The sequence below is a fragment of the Scyliorhinus canicula genome, chromosome 10 (genome assembly GCF_902713615.1).
Source record: "Scyliorhinus canicula chromosome 10, sScyCan1.1, whole genome shotgun sequence".
Lineage (NCBI taxonomy): Eukaryota > Metazoa > Chordata > Chondrichthyes > Carcharhiniformes > Scyliorhinidae > Scyliorhinus > Scyliorhinus canicula.
Window position 1 is genome coordinate 78,363,194 of NC_052155.1, and position 22,632 is coordinate 78,385,825.

At 49.9% G+C, this 22,632-nt stretch overlaps 1 protein-coding gene across 1 annotated transcript in view; it reads left to right on the forward strand.

The window, feature by feature from the left end:
* The window catches only part of LOC119972470 (rho-associated protein kinase 1-like), a 286,367-nt gene that overhangs the window by 208,927 nt on the left and 54,808 nt on the right, over window positions 1-22,632 (forward strand). Inside the window, 2 exon segments of the mRNA XM_038809214.1 lie at window positions 4,220-4,404; window positions 9,824-9,893. Coding sequence (XP_038665142.1) covers window positions 4,220-4,404; window positions 9,824-9,893 — 255 coding nt within the window.

Genomic DNA, 22,632 nt, shown 5'->3' on the forward strand with positions numbered 1-22,632 from the left:
CTCAGCTAGCAGCTCCATCACCCCCGGCACCCCTCCCACCGGGTCCGCCACATACAGTAACAGGTCATCGGCATACAACGACACCCTATGTTCCTCCCCGCCTCGCACCAAGCCTCTCCACCTCCCTGAATCCCTCAACGCCATTGCCAACGGCTCGATTGCCAATGCAAACAACAAGGGGGACAGGGGGCAACCCTGCCTGGTCCCTCGGTAAAGCCGGAAGTACTCTGACCTCCTCCCATTCGTGGCCACACATGCCATCGGGGCCTTATATAGCAGCCTCACCCATCTAATAAACCCTTCACCAAATCCAAACCTCCCCAACACCTCCCATAAGTACCCCCACTCCACTCTATCGAAGGCCTTCTCTGCATCCAGCGCCACCACTATCTCAGCCTCCCCCTCAATCGCCGGCATCATGATGACATTCAACAATCTCCGCACATTCGTGTTCAGCTGCCTTCCCTTCACAAACCCTGTCTGGTCCTCGTGTACAACCCCTGGCACACAGTCCTCTATCCTGGTGGCCAGGATTTTTGCCAGCACCTTGGCAGACACATTGAGGAGAGATAAGGGCCTGTATGAACCACACTGCTGGGGGTCCTTGTCCCTTTTTAAGATTAACGAAATCAGCGCCCGCAACATCGTCGGGGGAAAAGTCCCCCCTTCCCACGCTTCATTAAGTGTCCGCACCAGCAAGGGGCCCACTAGGTCCACAAACTTTTTATAAAATTCCACCGGGAACCCATCCGGCCCCGGCGCCTTCCCTGACTGCACCTGCCCGATCCCCTTAACTAGCTCCTCCAGCTCAGTCGGTGCCCCCAACCCCTCCACCAGCTCCTCCTGCAGCTTCGGGAAAGAAAGCCCGTCGAGGAACCTCTCCATTCCCCTCCTCTCCACCGTTGGCTCCAACCGGTACAGTTCCCCGTAAAAGTCCTTGAAGACCTCATTCACCTCTACCCCCTTCCGCACCACATTCCCACTCTTGTCTCTCACTCCAGCAATTTCCTTAGCCGCATCCCAGCATCCTACTCGCCTTTTCACCATGTTCGTACACTGCCCCTTGTGCCTTCCTCCACTGTGCCTCCACCTTTCTAGTGGTCAGCAAATCAAATTTAGCCTATAGGCTGCGCCTCTCCCCCAACAGTCCCTCCTCTGGTGCCTCTGCGTACCTCCTGTCTACCTCCAGCATCTTTCCCACCAGTCTATCCCTCTCACTCCTCTCCCTGTGTGCCCGGATGGATATCAGCTCCCCACGAATCACTGCCTTCAGGGCTTCCCAGACCATCCCCACCTGGACCTCCGCCGTATCATTCACCTCGAGGTACCTCTCAATGCTTGCCCGGACCCTCCTACACACCTCCTCCTCCGCCAACAACCCCACACCCAACCGCCACAACGGGCGCTGGTCCCGCACCTCCCCCATCTCCAACTCTATCCAATGCGGACCGTGGTCGGAGTTTGCAATGGCCGAATATTCGGCCTCCTCCACTCTCGGAATCAGTCCCCTACTCACCACGAAGAAGTCTATCCGAGAATAGACCCTATGTACGTGGGAGAAGAAAGAGTACTCCCGTGCCCTCGGCCTCACAAACCTCCATGGATCCACCCCTCCCATCTGGTCCATAAACCCTCTCAGTACCTTAGCCGCCGTCGGCCTCCTACCTGTCCTAGAGCTGGACCGATCCAGTGAAGGGTCCAACACTGTATTGAAGTCCCCCCCCCCCCCCCCCCCCCCCCCCAATAATCAGACCTCCCGCCTCTAGATCCGGGACCCGTCCCAGCATACGCCTCATAAAGCCCGCATCGTCCCAATTTGGGGCATACACACTAGCAAGTACCACCTTCTCTCCCTGTAGCCTGCCCCTAACCATAACATACCTACCCCCCTTATCCGCCACCACCTCAGATGCCTCAAACGACACATTTTTCCCCACCAGAATCGCCACTCCCCGGTTCTTCACATTCAACCCAGAGTGGAAAACTTGCCCCACCCACCCCTTCCTCAGACGGACCTGGTCGGCCACCTTCAGGTGGGTCTCCTGAAGCATTGCCACATCTGCCTTTAGCCCCCTCAGATGAGCAAGTACCCTCGACCGCTTCACCGGCCCATTCAATCCTCTCGCATTCCAGGTGACCAACCGGATCAGAGGGCGTCCCGCCCCCTCCCCCGTCGACTAGCCATAGCCCGTCGACTGCCCGCCTCAGGCCAGCAACCCCCGCCCAACTCAGTCCCCACAGCGACAACACCTCACCTCTGTACCCCCAGCCCCCTCCAGCTCCTTCCTGACCCTGCCAGCAGCAACCCGGCATCCCCCCCCCCCCCCCCCCCCCCCCCCCCCCCAAGGCTAGGAACCCTCCTAGCCGCGAACCGTCCTCCATTGTACTTCCGTTGGTAAGCTAACTTCTGCTGACCCCGGAAACTCCCGCCAAAAACCCGACCCCTCCCAAAGTGGGATCATCCCCCATCCTATCCCTCCTCCAGGCACAGCTCCAGCGCGGGGAAGAACCAGTTACGCCCCCCGTCATCGTCTCCACCCCCCAGCCCCACAGCGCGGGAAACCAGAGGAAAGCCCGCGCTTTCGCACTGCCCCACCACACCCTTCTGACGCTCCCAAATATCAGCCCCACTCCATACCCCCAACCCGATATAGAATACAACAAACCCCCCCAACCCTCCCCGCAAGATACAAAACTCAAACAATGCCCCACAACAAGAAGCAGAACAATACCCCAATAAATAAACATATCAAAATTACAAAAATACTGAAAAAGAGAACACAGCAACAGCAGAAACCAGCAATAAAGTATTACAACCGACCCCCCAACCACTAGTCCGAGTCCAGTTTCTCCGTCCGCACGAAGGCCCACGCCTCCTCCGGGGAATCAAACTAATAATGCCGGTCCAAATAAGATACCCACAAGCGCGCAGGCTGCAACGTTCTGAACTTTATCTTCTTGTAGAGCACCTCTTTCATCCGATTAAACCCAGACCGCCGCTTAGCCACCTCCGCACTCCAATCCTGGTAGATCCGTACTACCCCATTCTCCCAGTTGCTGCTCTTCACCTTCTTGGCCCAGCGCAGCACACACTCACGATCACTGAACCGGTGGAACCTCACCAGCACCGCACGCGGGGGTGCGTTCTCCTTCGGCCTCCTGGCCAGTACCCTGTGGGTCCCCTCCAGTTCCAGGGGCAGATGGAAAGATCCGGCCCCCACTAGCGAGTTCAGCATCGTAGCCACTTAGGTTGTCAGATCCGACCCCTCCAGCCCCTTCGCAAGGCCCAAGATCCTCAGATTTTTCCGCCTCATGCGGTGATCAAGCTCCTCGAAGCGGTCCTGCCACTTCTTGTGGAGTGCCTCGTGCCCCTCCACCTTACTCACGAGGACCAAGGCCTCCTCCTCTCATTCAGTGGCCTGCGCCTGCAACGCCTTGATGGCAGCACCCTGGGTCGTCTGAATCTCCGAGAGCCTTTTGTTTGTTTCCTGCAGAGAGCTCAGTACCTCAGCCTTGAAATCTGCAAAACAGCGCAGGAGAGCAGCTTGCTGCTCCTGGGCCCACTGCTTCCACTCCTCTGGTGCTCCGCCGGCCGCCATCTAGGATTCCTTCCCCCGTTTTTTCTGGGGAGCTGCTGCCGTTTTTTTCCCCCTTTCCACTCCGAGTTCGAGTCATGAAATGCGGAGAAAGTCGATCAGCACACCTTCTCCCACCGGGAGACGTCGAAAAAATTCAGTTTTGGGCTCTAGAAAGAGCCGAAAAGTCCGTTTGAAACAGGAGCTCCCAAATGTGTGGCTTCCTACATCACCACCGCCACCGGAAGTCCTTCCCCAAGGGTTTTAATGAGAACTAAACTGAGCATCTCGGTTAAGGTCACACGCTACCTTTGGCCAAGAGGGCAGACAACAAGCTCCCAGGCCCCTGTTACTGAAAACCCTCAAAAAATGGTCAGGAAGGAAGTACAAGTAACTTGGGATAATTTGCCTCCTTCCTATGAGGCATATGAATACTTCCCTCAGTGCCTGTATCAATTGCTGTGCTTATGTTGGGAGCCATATTTACCTGTTCGCATTTTAAGAGTTAAATATTTGAATGTGAAGCACTGTGGAGCAATCTGACAGATATGAAAAGGCACTTTCTAAATGCCGTTAATTTATTTTCATCTTAAATTTATCTAGTTTGCATTAAGAAATGGTGATTGATATTCTTAATTACACAGGTGAAGAATCTTACATTGAAATTGGATCAAGAGATGAATAAACGAGAGATAACAAAGAGTGAACTAAAGGCACAGTCATTGGAATCAGACAATCTGAAAGGTTCAGAGAAACAGCTGAAACAAGAGATCAATTCAATGCTGGAATCCAAACGGTCGCTCGAATTCCAACTGGCACAACTTTCAAAGTATTTATTTATGCTTGTAATATTAGCATTCCATGAAATATATTTTTAAATGTACTGCTTGGGGAGCCATGATGTGGAGATGCCGGCGTTGGACTGGGGTGAGCACAGTAAGAAGTCTGACAACACCAGGTTAAAGTCCAACAGGTTTGTTTCAAACACGAGCTTTAGGAGCACTGCTCCTTCACCTGAGGAAGGAGCAGTGTTCCGAAAGCTCGTGTTTGAAACATACCTGTTGGACTTTAACCTGGTGTTGTCAGACTTCTTACTCTGCTTGGGGAGGACTTAGTGTAAAGTTTTGTAGTATATGCAATTTCAAAAATTACTCATAAAATTTAAATGTGAATATGTTTAATAATGTGGGGCAGGAGGTTGAAGAGGTAGTTTTGCACCAAAGATTTACACAACAATAAGCTAAATGTTTCGCTGCATTGGTTCAGTGGAGGTCAAGTGCTCTTCTGCAGGGGGTAAAAATCTAAAGTTGGCCCAAAGTTGAGGATATTTTTGTGCACCTTAGATAGGAAATGAAAGAACAATGGAAATGGTACAATCCATGACAAAAATCTCCATTGTGTGCTATGGATCCTTTTACAGTTCCTTTTAAATACTAAGATATAGGAAAGAATGTTCATAGAATTCCCACTTAGGCCCACATCCCCGTCATATACTCATAATTCCACACATTGATCCTGGTCAGTGCATATCTTTAGACTATGGGAGTAAACCGGAGCACCCGGAGGAACTCATGCAGACACAGGGAACCTTTCACGACCTAAATTGCAAATTCTATGCAACATTAAGTATTATATTAATTTGAGCTATTTGTGAAAATGGATCCATTTTTCATCTGCCATTAATGGCTACTCTTAATTTCTCAACTTGTTGGAAAATAATGCTGAATACCTTATTGTGTAATGTCTCACAATAACATAAGATAGGAACAAGAGTAGAACGTATGATCTGTTGAGCTTGTTCCTCTATTCCAGGGTTGGGCAAACTTTTCCGTGCAAGGGCCACATTCAGAAATTCACAATTTTAAAGGGCCGCATAGTATATTAAGTAAAATAATTAATATTTTAAATAGCCAAAATAAAAGGTCTTTAAAGAAAAAAAAGCACATTTTTTTGAAAAACAAAGTAACTCAGTAAGTAACAGAACAATGTCAATGAGAATGATGCATCTGACTGCAGTCATTTACCAGTTTGTTGAAATCAGGTGTCAAGTTGCTTGTGCTGATCCTTAACACTGACAGAAGCACAGCCTAACCGAGTCAACGATAAAAACGCGCGTAGTGGGGTGGATGAGTGGGGCTGCCTTATTGGTCGGTTTAGTTGGGTGTGCGACCAATAGGAGTCCAGGTTACAAACAATAATAAGGCTTATTGTTTGTAACCTGGACTCCTATTGGTCGCACACCCAACTAAACCGACCAATGAGACAGCCCCACTCATCCACCCCACTACGCGCGTTTTATGCGGCCCGCCAATGAGGTGCCCGGAATCATAACCGGCATTTTGAAAAGCCGCCGGGGGAAAGCCGCTGAAGTAAATGCGCTTATTGAATAAGCGCATTTACTTCAGCGGCTTTTCCCCGGCGGCTTTTCAAAAATGCCGGTTATGATTCCGGGCACCTCATTGGCGGGCCGCATAAAAACCTTTGTCGGGCCGCATGCGGCCCGTGGGCCGTAGTTTGCCCACCCCTGCTCTATTCAATACAACCATGGCATTCTTGTGCTTCAAATTCACTTTCCTGTCTGCTCCCCAAATCACTTGATTCCAAGAGAAACCGAAAGGCTGTCTATTCTTGGAATTTCACAATCCTGATGTTGTGAAAGGCACTATATAAATGCAAGTTATTTCTTTCCTTGACGTCAAAGAACAAATGTTTTAGTGCCTTTCACAACCTCTTGGCATCATTGAACACTTCATGTTAAATTATGAATGATGTGTAGTCACTGTAGTTTTGTAAACAAGTACAGCAGGCAATTTCACATTGAAAGACCATAGGACATAGGAGCAGAAGTAGGCCACTCACCCCATCGAGTCTGGTCCGCCATTCAATCATGGCTGATATTTTCTCATCCCCATTCTCCTGCCTTCTCCCCATAACCCCTGATCCCCTTATTAACCAAGAACCTATCTATCTCTGTCTTAAAGACACTGTGACTTGGCCTCCACAGCCTACTGCAGCAAAGTGTTCTACAGATTCATCATCCTCTGGCTGAAGAAATTCCTCCTCATCTCTGTTTTAAAGGGTCATCTCTTTAGTCTGAGATGGTGTCTTCTGATTCTAGTTTTTACTGCAAGTGGAAACATCCTCTCCACGTCTACTTTATCCAGGCCTCGCAGTATCCTGTAAGTTTCAATAAGATTCCCCCTCATCCTTTTAAACTCCACGAGTACAGACCCAGAGTCCTCAACCGTTCCTCATACGATAAGCTCTTCATTCCAGGGATCATTCTTGTGAACCTCCTCTGGTCCCTTTCCAAGGCCAGCACATACTTCCTTAGATACAGGACCTAAAACTGCTCACAGTACTCCAAATGGGGTCTAACCAGAGCCTCATACAACCTCAGAAGTATATTCCTGGTCTTGTATTCTAGCCCTCTTGACATGAATGCTAACATTGCATTTGCCTTCTTAACTGCCGACTGAACCTGCACATTAACCTTAAGAGAATCGTGAACAAGGACACCCAAGTACCTTTGAGTTTCTGATTTCCTAAGCATTTCCCCATTTAAAAATAATCTATGTCTAAATTCCTCTTTCCAAAGTGCATAACCTCACACTTGTTCACATTGTATTTCATTTGCTACTTCATTGCCCACTTTCCTAGCTTATCCAAATCCTCCTGCAGCCCCCTTGCTTCCTCAATACTACCTGTCCATCCACAGATCTTTGTATCATTTGCAAACTTAGCTTCAGTTCCTTCTTCCAGATCATTAAAGTATATTGTGAAAGGTTGTGGTCCCAGCACAGGCCCCTGAGGCACATCACTAGTCACTGGCTGTCATCCTGAAAAAGACGCCTTTATCCCCACTCTCTGCCTTCTTCCAGTCAGCCAATCCTCTATCCATGCCAGGATCTTACCCTTAACACCATGGGCTCTTGTTTAACAGTCTCCTATGCGGCACCTTGTCAAAGGCCTTCTGGAAATCTAAATAATTCACGTCCACTGGTTCTCCTTTGTTGAACTTCTTTGTTACCTCCTCAAAGAACTCTAACAGATTTGTCAGACATGACCACCCTTTGACAAAGCCGTGCTGACTCAGTCCTATTTTACCATGCACTTGCAAGTACTTTGTGATCTCATCTTTAATAACAGACTAAAATTTTACCAATGACTGAAGTCAGGCTAACCAGCCTCTAACTTCCCATCTTCTGCCTCCCTCCCTTCTTAAACAGGGGTGTTACATTAGCCACTTTCCAGTCCTCTGGGACCGGTCGTGCCTCCAGTGATTCCTGAAAGATCATCACCAATGCCTCCACAATTTCTTCAGCTATCTCTTTTAGGACCCTGGGGCGTAGTCCATCCAGCCCAGGTGACTTATCCACCTTTAAACCTTTCAGTTTCCCTAGAAACTTCTCCTTAGTGATGGCCATTGCACTCACCTCTGCCCTGTGGTTCTCCTGGAGCTCTGGCATCCTACTGGTGTCTCACCATGAAGACTGATGCAAAGTAACTATTCAGTTTGTCTGCCATTTCTTTGTTTCCTATTATTACTTCTCCAGCCACGTTTACAGTGGTCCAATGTCTATTTTTTGCCTCTCTCTTACCTTTTATATATTGAAAGAAACTCTTCCTATCTTCTTTCATATTACTAGCTAACTTGCATTCATATTTAATCTTCTCTCCCCTTATTGATTTTTTTAGTTGTCCTCTGCTCGCTTTTAAATGGTTCCCAAGCCTCTGCCTTCCCACTAATCCCTGCCACTTTGTATGCTTTTTATTTTGCTTTTATGCTGTCTTTGATTTCCCTTGTCAACCATGGATGCCTTGTCCTGCCCTTAGCATGTTTCCTCCTCCTTGGAATGAATTTCTGCTGTGCCTCCCGAATAACCCCCAAAAGCTCCTGCCATTGCTGTTCCACTGTCTTCCCTGCTTGTCTCCGTTTCCAGTCAACTCTGGCCAGCTCCTCCCTCATGTCTTTGTAGTTACCCTTATTTAATTGTAATACCGTTACATCTGACTCCAGCTTCTCCCTCTCAAACTGCAGGGTAATTCTATCACATTGTGGTCACTGCTCTCTAAGGGTTCCTTCACCTTAAGATTCCTAATCAAGTCTGCCTCATTACACATCACCAAATCCAGAATTGCCTGATCCCTAGTGGGCTCCACGACAAGCTGCTCCAAAAAACATCTCTTAAAGGTCCCACAACTTAATATATTTGAGTTTTGTTGGTTGATGGTCACATGCTAATGGGGAATATGAAATTCCAGAACTCTCTGTTCTTCTGAGTAGGATCGCTTAAGTCCATCTGAACAATGCAGCGTTGACTGTAACAAAATGTCATCTTAGATTATGCTTTCAAGCCATAATATCCTGACTTTCTGAGCCATGCTGACACTTAAGCTTTGGAAATTTTAACAGATTCTCAAATGTGCCAAACTCAAATGCCTGTGTCTATTAATTTTCCATATATACTTGGCCTTGACTAGTTACTTTCCTCCTTGGTTGGAAGTGGAAGTTGGGAAGAGAAGGGAGGTGATTCAAATTCCATAATAGTGGAGGTGGCTCAAAGATGGTATGCGTGCCCTAGTGACTTGGATCCAAGTTAGCAGTTTATGGCAGCCACGGTAATTTGAAAGCTGAATCAGGCAAATCTGCAGTACTCCAGAGTCTTGCTGATTGACTGGCCATCTCAGCTCTTTGCTGGGGTCTGGAGGGGCAGATTGCCACTGGAATTTGGAATTCTTCTCACTTAATTCAGTTATCAATGCAAGCCAATATCACAATTGCTAAAGTGATCTTAGCTGAAAAGCAACTGAGAGGCAGTTCTGGCAAGCTGGTTTTACCTGGTCAAACTCCACGTAAAACCCTGTGCCCTACTATTATTATTATTAATCTTGTACTTGACTGAGTTAGTGCAATGTGTGTCGATGGTAAGAGGATTTCAGCTCCATATTGGACAAACAGAAATCCAATAGGTAGGTGCAGTTTCATTCAGATCATTACCTGGAGATTCTTAAAACACAATGATAGGTTTCCATGCACATTAGACATCTAAGTCGAAAAAAAGGACCAGATTTAAGACATTTTTCCCAGTGCCGTAATTTGTTATACACATAAGGAAAAAAACTTGAAATAGATGGTAGCAGTTTTGTGTCAAATATTTTTTCCAGATATGCTTGTCACTTAATGTTGCTTTAATTTCAAGCTGGTTATACCACTATCTGATAATGCCTCATTTTGATTTCTTCAGGCAGTATCGAGGAAATGAGGGACAAATGCGGGAGCTTCAGGACCAGCTTGAGGCAGAGCAGTATTTCTCAGTAAGCGTGATACTCTGAATTATTCTTTTTTTATAAAAATATTTTATTGAGGCATTTTTAATTTTAACAATTTTAAACATCAAATTTCAACAAAAACACAACAGTATAACCAATAATTTTTTGAAGTCTGAGAAACCCCGCCATGTCGCTAACCCACATACCTAACTTTGGGGGCTCCGAGTCCCTTAACCCTAGTAAGATCCGTCTCTGGGCCACCAGCGAGGCAAAGGCCAGGACACGGCCTCTCTCACCACCTGGGCTCCTGGGTCTTCCGACACACTGAAGATCGCCACCTCTGGACTCGTAACCACCCTCACTTTTAAGACCTTTGACATGACGCCAGAAAACCCCTGCCAGAAACCCCTCAGCCACGGACATGCCCAAAACATATGGACATGGTTCGCAGGACCCCCTGCACAGCACCCACACCTATCCTCCACCTCCTCAAAAAACCTGCTCATCCGGGCCACAGTCATGTGCGCCCTGTGGGACCACCTTAAACTGTATCACGCTGAGCCTGGCGCACATTGAGGATTCATTCACTCTCCTCTGGGCCTCCTCCCATAACCCGGCCTCCAACTCCCCACCCAACTCTTCTTCCCACTTTCTCTTCACCTCTCATGTCGGGGCTCCCTCCCACACCATCAGCTCCTTATAGATCTCTGAGGCAGGTACGGGAAGGTCGAAACCTGCCTCCGCACAAAATCCCTCGTCTCTAGATACCGGAACCAATTCCCACCTGGCAACTAGGGACTGGTTTAGCTCACTGGGCTAAATCGCTGGCTTTTAAAGCAGGTGAGCAGCACGGTTTGATTCCCGTACAAGCCTCCCCGGACAGGCGCCGGAATGTGGCGACTAGGGGCTTTTCACAGTAACTTCATTGAAGCCTTCTCGTAACAATAAGCGATTTTCATTTCATTTCATTTTCATTTCAAAACTCCTCCTCCAGGTGTGGGAAGCCCTCATCAATAAAGAGATCCCCAAATCTCTTGATCCCTGTCCGCTGCCACCCGCCGAAACTAGCCTTTCTATCTCCATCCACTCTGCCTTCTCCCTGTGTGCCCGAATCGAAATAAACTCCCCCCTGACCGCTGCTTTTAGTGCCTCCAAACCGTACTTGCCGAAACTTCGCCCGAGTCATTAATCTCAACATACCCCGGATGGCCTTCCTCCGCTAACAGTCCCACATCCAGCCTCCATTGCGGCCGCGCTGCCCACTCTCTCTCCCCCCCCCCCCCCCCCCCCCCCATCAGAGACCACTATTGCCGAATACTCGATATCTACCACCCCTGTCAAAAGTGTCTTATCCAATGCAAACAAATCTATTCGGGAGTACACCTTGTGCACGTGGGAGTAAAACAAAAATTATTTTGCCCTAGGCCTCCAAAATCTCAGATCTACCACCCCCCACCCCACCCTCCCCATGCACTCTATGAACCCCCAAAGCTCCTTGGCTATAGTCGACACCCTCCCTGATCTCAAGCTCGACCGGTCCAGTCTCAGATCCAAGACTGTGTTAAAGTCCCCCCTGTGATCAGCCGATGAGAGTCCAGATCCGGAATCTTCCTCAGCACCTGCCTCATAAATTCCTCATTGTCCCAGTTTGGGGCATAGACGTGTACCAACACCACCGCCATCCCCTCCAATTTCCCGCTTACCATAACGTACCTTCCCCCGTAGTCCGCCACTATATTTCCCAGCCCGAACGCCACCCACTTATTAACCAAAATTGCCACCCCCGTTCATTTTAAAATCCAACCCGAATGAAATACTTGCCCAACTCATCCCTTCCTCAGCCTAATGTGGTCCCCCACCTTCAGGTGCGTCACCTTCAAGGCCACATCCACCTTCAATCACTTTTAAGTGTGCGACACACAGGCCTTCTTGACCGACCCATTTAATCCTTGCATGTTCCACGTGACCAGCCTGGTCGGGGGGTACCAATAGTGCAAACAAACCAAGCCCAAACTAAGAGACCAACCTCCCATTCCTAAACAATGAATACATCTGAAGACGTAAAAGAAAAGGAAATGGCCCCAAACATAATAGCAACATCACAGCATCTCCACCAAAGTTCAACGTCCACCTTCTCCTGCCAGTCCATTGTCTTTAACAAAATCTACGCCTCCTCCACCGAACCGAAGTACAATTCCTGGCCTTCGTAGGTCACCCACAGATGTGCCGGGTACAGTAGCCCAAACTTCATCCCCTTCTTGTGAAGGGCTGCCTTGACCTTGTTAAAGCTCGCACTCCTCTTGGCTAACTCTGCACCCAGGTCCTGGTACATTCGGATTTCACTGCCCTCCCAGGTGCAGCACCTCATCTGCCTGGCCCACCTCATAATTTGCTCCTTGTCCAGGAACCAATGCAATCGCACCACCATTGCTCTCAGCAGCTCATTCCCCTCGGGCTTACTCATTGGCACCCTTTGTGCTCGATCCACCTCCAAGGGCCATACAAACGCACCTCTCCGAGCAGCTTCTCCAGCAAAGAATTCTGAATTTTCCCTCTGTGCACCCGAACAAATGCTGGAATGTGGCGACTAGGGGCTTTACACTGTAACTTCATTGCAGTATTAATGTAGGCCTACTTGTGACAATAATGATTATTTATTTATTTATTATATTTTATTATCCTCCCGACATATGCACCAGCATGGCTGCTTCACTTCCCTCCGCCAGGCCCACGATCCTTATATTCTGCCTGCATGACCGGTTCCCTCAGTCCTCGACCTTCTCGTGAAGCTGCTTCTACTGATCGCACATCAGCCCCATCTCCGCTGCCATCGAGGCAAAGTGCCCCTCGTGTTCCCCTGCCACCTCCTCCATCTTCTGGATCGCCTGAACCTGGGCCACCAGCTTCGTTTCCACATGATTACCACCGCTGTGATAGAATCCACCACCCGGGCCAGGTCGACCAGACTCTCCTTCCATTGTTGGGTGAACTTCTCATTCAAGAAGCTAACCAGCTGTTCCGTTGACCTTTGAGCCGGCAGGGCCGCTCCCTGCCCCTCCACCATTTTGACGTGCGTCGCAGGCGCCACACCAGCTCCAACCAACTGATTTCCTCTTTTTCGACCAGTTCTGGCCCTCAGCCCCATACACCAGAGGATCAGTCTCTTCCCCTCACTCTCTTGCACCTTTGTTCTGCCTTACATCCACCTGGTAACCCAGGATAAGGTCCGAAAAAACCACCACAGGCGGGAGCCACCAAATGTGCGACCACTCACTCCATGGTCGTCACCGGAAGTCCCCAGTGTGATACTCTGATATTTGAGGAGTTAGCTTTGAATACAATAAAAAAATACCCACAGCAGCATACGAGTTCTTGGGTCTACAATTAATTCCAACTATAATCTCCTCTTTAGATTCAAATTTGTTTTACATTGTAACCTCAGTGGCCTTTTCTCAATCACATGTCCTTACTCAGGCAACACGCATGGAAAAATCTCTCAAAGGTTTAGTCAGAAAATCTTCTCAAATAGTAATACCAGTATACTGCAGATCCCTACAAATGTGTAACATTGCACCTGATTTAACATTTCCAAATTTAACGGAAATATCCAATTGAGGAAATAATTATTATGCATTGCTCTGTACTAGGGTTGTAATACAAAAAATAAACTGTTTTGTGTTATTGGAAGCTTAATAGTGCCACTAGCAGGTGTGCAGTATGTCTGTAAGTACACAAAGAAATACATCTTAATAATGAATGTCTTAATCATGTTAATTTTTTGTAAGCAATCCCACTGTCTATACTGTTTTTGTAATAAGTTGAGATATTATGCATTCTAGGATACTGAATGGCATTTTATAACAAAGCACTGAAACTCACAAACTTTTGCAGTCTTCCCTTGGAAGTAAAATGGAAATGTGTGTCAAGTTTGACGGACTACACGTCATGAGTGCTCCATAAACTTCAGATCACCCAAAGCTTTGCTGCCTATAACTTCCACGAGACCTTGCTCACTACCTCTGAGGCAGCCTCCAATTCATCACGCATACTTTCTGTTCTTGTGATGCCTTTTATGTGTCCCACTATTAGCAACTGCGCCTTTAGCTGAGAAGTACCACAATCTGGAATTTTCTTCCGAAACCTTTTTACTTTTTTTACTTACGTAAAGACCCTCCTTAAATCTCAACCTTTAATCAAATTTTTGTCACTATTGATAAAAAGATAAGAAATAGCAGCAGGAAATTCTTGTGACAGTCCAGAGGACTATAGGCTGCTCTCCCTTTGAAATGAAATTAAATTAAATTAAAATCGCTTATTGTCTCAAGTAGGCTTCAAATGAAGTTACTGTGAAAAGCCCCTAGTCGCCACATTCCGGCGCCTGTTCGGGGAGGCTGGTGATTATTTAACCTGAGGGCCACTACACCTCAGGCGAGGGGCAAAGCTGAGAAGGCAACCTCATGAAACCTCAGCCGGTATGGGAATTGAACACACGGTGTTGTTGTGCTCTGCATCATGAACCAGCCAACTGAGCTAACCAAAGCAGATGTAAGCCAAATGGATTTTAAAGCCTGCTTCATCTTTCAACAAGATCGTGGTTGACCTTTGACCTGAACTTTACCGTGCTGCCTGATTTCTATTTGCCTTGATTCCCTTAGAGGTCAACATTCTATCAATCTCAGCTTTAAATATACTCAACAGGTAAGCATCTATAGCCCTCTCAGGAAGAGAAATAAAAGAAAATCATATCCATAGTGCTAAAAGACTGAGATGAGAATTCTGAGACTATGTCCCTAGTTCCATACTTTGCAACCTAGGGAAGCAGCCTTTCAACATCTACCCTATTAAGTCCTTTCGGAATCTTGTGTGTTTCAATGAGGGCACCTCTTATTTTTCTATGCTTTGGCAAATATAAGCCCATACTACCCAATCTCTCCTCAGGGACAATCTTCCCATTCAAGCAAATAATTTAATGAATCCCCTCTGGGGCAGGTTTACCACTCCTAAGGGATGGAGATCAGTCCCCCAAATTTTGGACTCATCAAATTGCTGTACAGTTGCAGGAAGAACTCCTTATTCGTATACTCAACCCCCCTTTCACGAAAGGCAACATACCGTTTGCCATCCCCATTGCTTGCTGTTCTCGCACGTTACCTTTCTGCACTGGACACTCAGATTCCTCTGAACACAAACAGTAAATAGTTTCTCAGGTTAAAAAAATATTCTCCTTGTCCTATTCTTCGTATGAAAGTAAATAACCCTGCATTCTACCTTTTGGCTCGCTGTCTAAAACTATCCCTTTACAGACTCTTCAGGCTGAATATTCACAGCCCCATGATAGCGGCTTGGAAATGGAGTCCCGTGATAATAGGTGGGAACCACACTCAGATGGCTCATCAATACATTTCTCACTGGGATGTTTCACATGGGCGGGCAGAGACTTGAATTGACTGCTCACACCATGGAGACTGGCAGCCAGTTAAGTTGATTATGGGCCCAATTAGTTCTGATTTTGCGGGCATGCTAGCTGCAATCTGGGGACCATCCGAGCCAGAGGCTTCATACTTCAAACAGTGCAGCCTTGGCAGGAAAGGCCACACTTGCCATACAAATGATCCACTTGGGTGTGTTTCGTGTCTAATGTTGCGCCTAATTTTTTTATTTGACTGACAGCGTCAAGAGCCTACACCCCATCCTTAATAGGATGGTGAGGGCAGAGGCGACCACTATGGAAAGTCTGGGACGGTTTTGCCAATTGGCATACTGGGAAGATTTTGCGATCGGGCATACTGCCTGTAATTAGGGGCTCAGAACCCCAGTTTGATTCCAAAGCCCGTGTGGAAACCTAACCCTCAGAAATCTTGAATATATTAATCGCAGCCCATTCATCTATGTCTAAATATAGATTGTAAATAGTTGAGGCCCCACCACTGATCCTTGCGGCACTGCACTACTAACTGTCTGCTAATCTGAAAATGCACCTTATATTCCTCTTTTCTGATTTCTTTCCTTTAATCCAATCATCTGCGCATGCTAATATATCCTCATAAGCCCTTAGCTCATGCAACCTTTCAAGAGGCAGCTATCAACTATCAAATGTCATTTTAAAATCCAAATATACTCCATCAACTGGTTTCCCTTTAACCACCTAATAGACTGCCTAATCTACCTAACTCTATTGGACTTGTCAAGTACAATTTCCCTTTCATAAAGCACATTAACTCTGCCTAATTGTATAATGACTTTCTAAATGTTTTGTCACCAATGGATTCCAGCATTTTGTGATGACAGTCAGGCTAACTGACCTATCATTCCCTTATTTTTTTCTCTCCCTCCTTTCTTGGATAAAGGTGTTCAATTTGTCAATTCTGATCCGTTGCGGCCATGCCAGAATATAGTGAATTTTGGAAGACCCTCACCATTATCTCTGCAGCTGCTTCTTTTCGAACCTGAGGATAGCATGGTATTTATGGGCAGCATGGTAGCATTGTGGATAGCACAATCGCTTCACAGCTCCAGGGTCCCAGGTTCGATTCCGGCTTGGGTCACTGTCTGTGCGGAGTCTGCACATCCTCCCCGTGTGTGCGTGGGTTTCCTCCGGGTCCTCCGGTTTCCTCCCACAGTCCAAAGATGTGTGGGTTAGGTGGTTTGGCCATGATAAATTGCCCTTAGAGTCCAAAATTGCCCTTCATGTTAGGTGGGGTTACTGAGTTATGGGGATACGGTGGAGGTGTTGACCTTGGGTAGGGGGTAGGGTGCTCTTTCCAAGAGCCGGTGCAGACTCGATGGGCCAAATGGCCTCCTTCTGCACTGTAAATTCTATGTAAAAAAAAATAAAGATCATCAGATCCAGGAAACTTGTCAGCTTTTAGTTCCATTACTTTCTCTTGTCCATTTACTTTAATATTAATTATTTTAATTTCCTCACTCTTATTAAACGTGGGGCAGGATACTCCAAGCTCGCCAGGATGCGATTCTCCAGTGACCGGAGAATCGGCGCCAACCGCAGTTGCTGCGGCGCCAGTCGGGGGCCGCTGAAATAGGCCCCCTCGATGAATCTCCGCGGCGAATGGGCTGAACACCCGCCGCATTCCGCCGCCGTGATTCCAACCTGGTACCACCCAGCGGAAGCTCGGACCCGCGGCCGCAGTGGACGTCCTGCTGGGGGTGGGAGGGGGTCTGACTCCGGGGGGGGGGGCCTCCACAGGTCCAGGCCCGCAATCGGGGGCTTCTGATTGGCGGGCAGCCACGATCTGGAGGGGGGCCTACCTCCTTCCGCGCAGCCCGCTGTAAGGTCCCCAACATGTTGCTCCGTGCCGGTGCAGAGACGGCAAACACGCGCATGCGCCAGCCGTGCAGGGCCACCTTTTGGCCGTGCTAACCCCCTGAAGACTGATGAATTGCTGGGCCAGGAGACCCGCTGACGTTGGCGTACACCACTCCGGTGTTTACGCTGGCGTCAACACTTGGCCAGGATTTTGGAGAATCCCGGCCATGATTCCTCACTATTTCTGTCCTCTGCTACTGAAGGTGGGTTTCATTGTTTTTGCCACCATTAATCTGTTCCCGTCTAGACCTGGAAAATGCATCAATTTCGCTTCCAATTCCCACCCCTCAATTACTTTTATGTAGTTCACCTACCTTTCCGTTCCTTGACCTCTCTATCTCCATTTCTGGGGATAGACTGTCCACTAGTATCCATTACAAGCCCACTAACTCCCACAGCAACTTGACCACAGCTCTTTACACTCCACATCCTGTAAGGACTCCATCCCATTCTCCCAGTTCCGTCACATCTGTTCTGATTGGTGATTATTTTCCAAAATTCTTTGGACACTGGAATGGTACCTCCGGGTTGGAGGGTAGCTAATATTTTTTTTTTTTTTTTTAAATACTTTTTATTGAAGAAATTTTTTACATGAAAGTATTTACCCCAACTAACTATAGAATATTACAAAATATTCCCTCTTAACAACTTCCCCCCCCCACCCGAACTCGCGCGCGCGTTGTCCCTCCCCCCTCCCCCCTCCCCAAAAACAAACAAAGCAACAATCAACATCAAACATGAACTGCGAACAAATTTGCCCGCATTACAACCGTAAATAACCCACCACACCCGTTGTTGCCTTCCCCCCCCCCCCCCGGGTTGCTGCTGCTGCGACCTCTGTACCCTATCTTTGAGCCAAAAAGTCGAGGAAAGGCTGCCACCGCCTGAAGAACCCTTGTACCGACCCTCTCAGGGCGAATTTGACCCTTTCCAACTGAATAAAGCTTGCCATGTCATTAATCCAAGTTTCCACGCTTGGAGGCCTCGCGTCCTTCCACTGTATTAGTATCCTTCTTCGCGCAACTAGGGACGCAAAGGCCAGTACTCCGGCCTCTCTCGCCTCCTGTACCCCCGGCTCCACCCCAACCCCAAAGATCGCTAGTCCCCATCCTGGTTTGACCCTGGATCCCACCACCCTCGACACCGTCCTTGCCACCCCCTTCCAGAACTCCTCCAGTGCCGGACATGCCCAAAACATATGGACATGGTTCGCTGGACTTCCCGAACACCTGACACATCTGTCCTCACCCCCAAAGAACCGACTCATCCTTGTCCCCGTCATATGGGCTCTATGTAGCACCTTAAATTGAATGAGGCTAACCCTCGCACACGAGGAGGAAGAATTAACCCTCTCCAGGGCATCAGCCCATGTCCCATCCTCTATCTGCTCTCCCAGCTCCCCCTCCCACTTGGCTTTCAGCTCCTCTACTGATGCCTCCTCCGCCTCCTGCATTACTTTGTATATGTCCGATATCCTCCCCCCTCTGACCCAGACCCCCGAGAGCACCCTATCGCTCGCCCCCCTACTGGGGAGCAAGGGAAACCCTTCCACCTGGCGTCTAGCAAATGCCTTCACCTGCAAATGTCTAAACATGTTTCCCGGGGGGAGCCCGAATTTCTCCTCCAGCTCTCTCAGGCTCGCAAACCTCCCATCTACAAACAGATCCTTCAGCTGCCTGATACCCACCCTGTGCCAGCTCTGGAATCCCCCGTCCATGTTCCCCGGGATGAATCTATGGTTCCCTCTTAACGGTGCCTCCATCAGACCTCCCACTTCCCCCCTGTGTCGCCTCCACTGCCCCCAGATCTTGAGGGTGGCCGCCACCACCGGGCTCGTGGTGTACCTCGTGGGAGGGAGCGGCCATGGCGCCGTTACTAGGGCCCCCAGGCTTATGTTGCCACAGGACGCCCTCTCCATTCGTTTCCAAGCTGCCCCCTCCCCTTCCATCATCCACTTGCGCACCATCGATACATTAGCCGCCCAGTAATACCCCGAAAGGTTGGGTAATGCCAGCCCTCCACTCTCCCTACTCCGCTCCAAGAAGACCCTCCTCACCCTTGGGGTGCCGTGTGCCCACACGTAGCTCATAATGCTGCTCGTCACCTTTTTGAAGAAGGCCCTAGGGAGGAAGATGGGCAAGCACTGAAATAAAAACAAAAACCTCGGGAGGACCGTCATTTTAACGGACTGCACTCTGCCCGCCAGCGACAGCGGCACCATGTCCCACCTTTTAAATTCCTCCTCCATCTGTTCCACTAGCCTGGAGAAGTTCAACTTGTGGAGAGTCCCCCAGTTCCTTGCCACCTGCACCCCTAAATACCTAAAACTCTTTCCTGCTCTCTTCAACGGGAGTCTCCCGATTCCCTCTTCCTGGTCCCCTGGGTGTATCACAAATACCTCACTCTTACCCAAGTTTAGCTTGTACCCCGAAAAGTCCCCGAATTCTGCTAGCAGTTCCATCACCTCCGGCATTCCCCCTTCTGGGTCTGCCACGTATAGCAGCAGGTCGTCCGCGTATAGCGATACCCGGTGCTCCTCCCCGCCCCTTGTCAGCCCTCTCCACCCCCCTGAGCCCCTCAGTGCCATCGCCAACGGTTCAATTGCCAGTGCGAAGAGCAGGGGGGACAAGGGGCACCCCTGTCTGGTCCCCCGGTGGAGCCCAAAATACTCCGATCTCCTACCATTCGTCACTACACTTGCCGTCGGGGCCGAATAGAGCAGCTTCACCCATTTAATAAATCCCTCCCCAAATCCAAACCGCTCCAGCGTCTCCCACAGGTACTTCCACTCCACCCTGTCAAATGCTTTCTCCGCGTCCAATGCCACCACTATCTCCGCCTCCCCCTCCACTGCCGGCATCATGATGACGTTTAGCAGTCTCCGCACGTTCGTATTAAGCTGCCGCCCTTTCACAAAACCCGTCTGGTCCTCGTGTATCACCCCTGGCACACAATCCTCTATCCTGGTAGCCAGGATCTTTGCCAGCAGCTTGGCGTCCACATTCAGGAGCGAGATAGGCCTATATGACCCACACTGCACGGGGTCCTTGTCCCGCTTCAAGATCAGAGAGATCAGTGCCTGCGACATTGTCGGGGGCAGAGCCCCCCCCTCCCATGCCTCGTTGAAGGCTCGCACCAGCACAGGGCCCACCAAATCCGCATATTTTTTGTAAAATTCCACCGGGAACCCGTCTGGCCCCGGCGCCTTCCCCGATTGCATATGCCCAATCCCCTTGACTAGCTCCTCTAACCCTATCTGCGCCCCCAGCCCCTCTACCAGCTCCTCTTGGACCTTGGGGAACCTCAGTTTGTTCAAGAAGCCCTCCATCCCCCCTCCCCTCGTCGGCGGCTCTGACCGATACAGCTCCTTATAGAAGTCTCTGAAAACCCCATTTACTTCTGGCCCCTTCTGCACTACGTTCCCACCCCTCTCCCTCACTCCCCCAATTTCTCTAGCCGCATCCCGCTTGCGGAGCTGATGCGCCAACATCCTACTCGCCTTCTCCCCATACTCATAAATCGCGCCCTGCGCCCTTCTCCACTGTGTCTCCGCCTTTCTGGTGGTCAACAGGTCAAACTTAGCCTGCAAACTGCGCCTTTCCCCCAACAGCCCCTCCTCTGGTGCCTCCGCATATTTCCTATCCACGTCCAGAAGCTCCCCCACCAGCCTCTCCCTCTCCTGTCTCTCCCTCCTTTCCCTATGTGCCCGTATGGAGATCAGCTCCCCCCGGATCACCGCCTTCAGGGCCTCCCATACCATCCCCACCTGCACCTCCCCCGTGTCATTAATGTCCAGATATCTTTCAATGCTCTTCCGGACCCTCTTACCCACCTCCTCATCCGCCAGCAACCCCACATCCAGGCGCCACAGCGGACGCTGGTCTCGCACCTCCCCCATTTCCAAATCTACCCAGTGTGGCGCGTGGTCTGAGACCGCTATGGCCGAGTACTCCACTTCCCGTACTTTCGGGATCAGTCCCCTGCTCAATACAAAAAAGTCAATTCTAGAATAGACTCTGTGGACATGGGAGAAAAAGGAATACTCCCTCGCCCTCGGCCTCCCAAACCTCCAGGGGTCCACCCCTCCCATCTGCTCCATAAACCCCTTTAACACTTCTGCCGCTGCCGGCCTCCTACTCGTCCTTGAACTCGATCTGTCCAGCACGGGGTCCAGCACTGTGTTGAAGTCCCCCCCCATGATCAGGCCCCCTGCCTCCAGGTCCGGAATGAGGCCCAGTAGGCGCCTCATGAAGCCAGCGTCGTCCCAATTCGGGGCATACACGTTAACCATCACCACTTTCTCCCCCTGCAGCCTACCCTTCACCATGACATATCTACCCTCTTTATCCGCCACCACCTCCGCCGCCACGAACGACACCCTCTTCCCTACCAGGATCGCCACCCCCCGGTTCTTTATGTCCAGTCCTGAGTGGAACACCTGTCCCACCCACCCCCTTCTCAGGCGGACCTGGTCCGCCACCTTCAAATGGGTCTCTTGTAGCATTGCTACATCCGCCTTCAGTCCCTTCAAATGCGAGATTACTCTCGTTCTCTTGACCGGTCCATTCAGCCCCCTCACATTCCAAGTGATCAGCCGGGTCGAAGGGCAGCCCGCCCCTTTCCCCTGCCGACTAGCCATATCCTGTCACCTGCTCGCCCCGAGTCAGCCCTCCCTTTCTGACCCGCTCCCCATGGCGATGGCTCCCCCCCCCCCCCACCCCTCCGGTCCTCAACTTCTCCTCCCTGGCCTTTTCAGCAGCAACCCGGTAGCCCCCCCCCTTCCCCCCTCCCCCACCCCCCTCCCCCCCCCAGGCTAGGACCCTTCCTAGCCGCGATGCACCCTCCATAGTACTTCCGTAAGTCAGCTGGTTTACGCTGACCCGGCTGCCCCTGCCACACTCCGACTCCTCCCGGCATGGGGGACGTCCCCCCCCTTACCACCCCTCCTTGACCCCGCTCCAGCGCGGGAAAGGGAGCCATTGCTGACCACGCCCCTTACTCCCACCCCCCTCCCTCTTCTGCCCCGTGCGCGGGAAACCAGAGGAAAGCCCGCGCTTTCGCCCTGCCCCTCCCCACCCCTCCATCTTCAGTTCCACCCCCGTCCCCGATCTCACACCGATAAATACAAAACAACCAAAAACCCCACAAGAAACACATACCCCCGGCACTCCCCCCCCCCCCCCCCCCCCCCCCCACCCCGCCCTCCCAACATAACATTATAAATAACAGAAAAAAGAGAGAAAAAACTGGTAGAGAGAGAAAAAAAAAGGGTCCAAAAATACGGCCAAGTGAAAATCTAGCCAACAGAAAGCCACGTGTCCAGCTTAAAGTACCAGAGCGGCAACGGCCGCCAAGTATCCCCTGGTTCTAGTTCGAGTCCAGCTTTTCTTCCTGGACAAAGGCCCACGCCTCCTCCGGGGACTCGAAATAGTGGTGCTGGTCCTTATAGGTCACCCACAA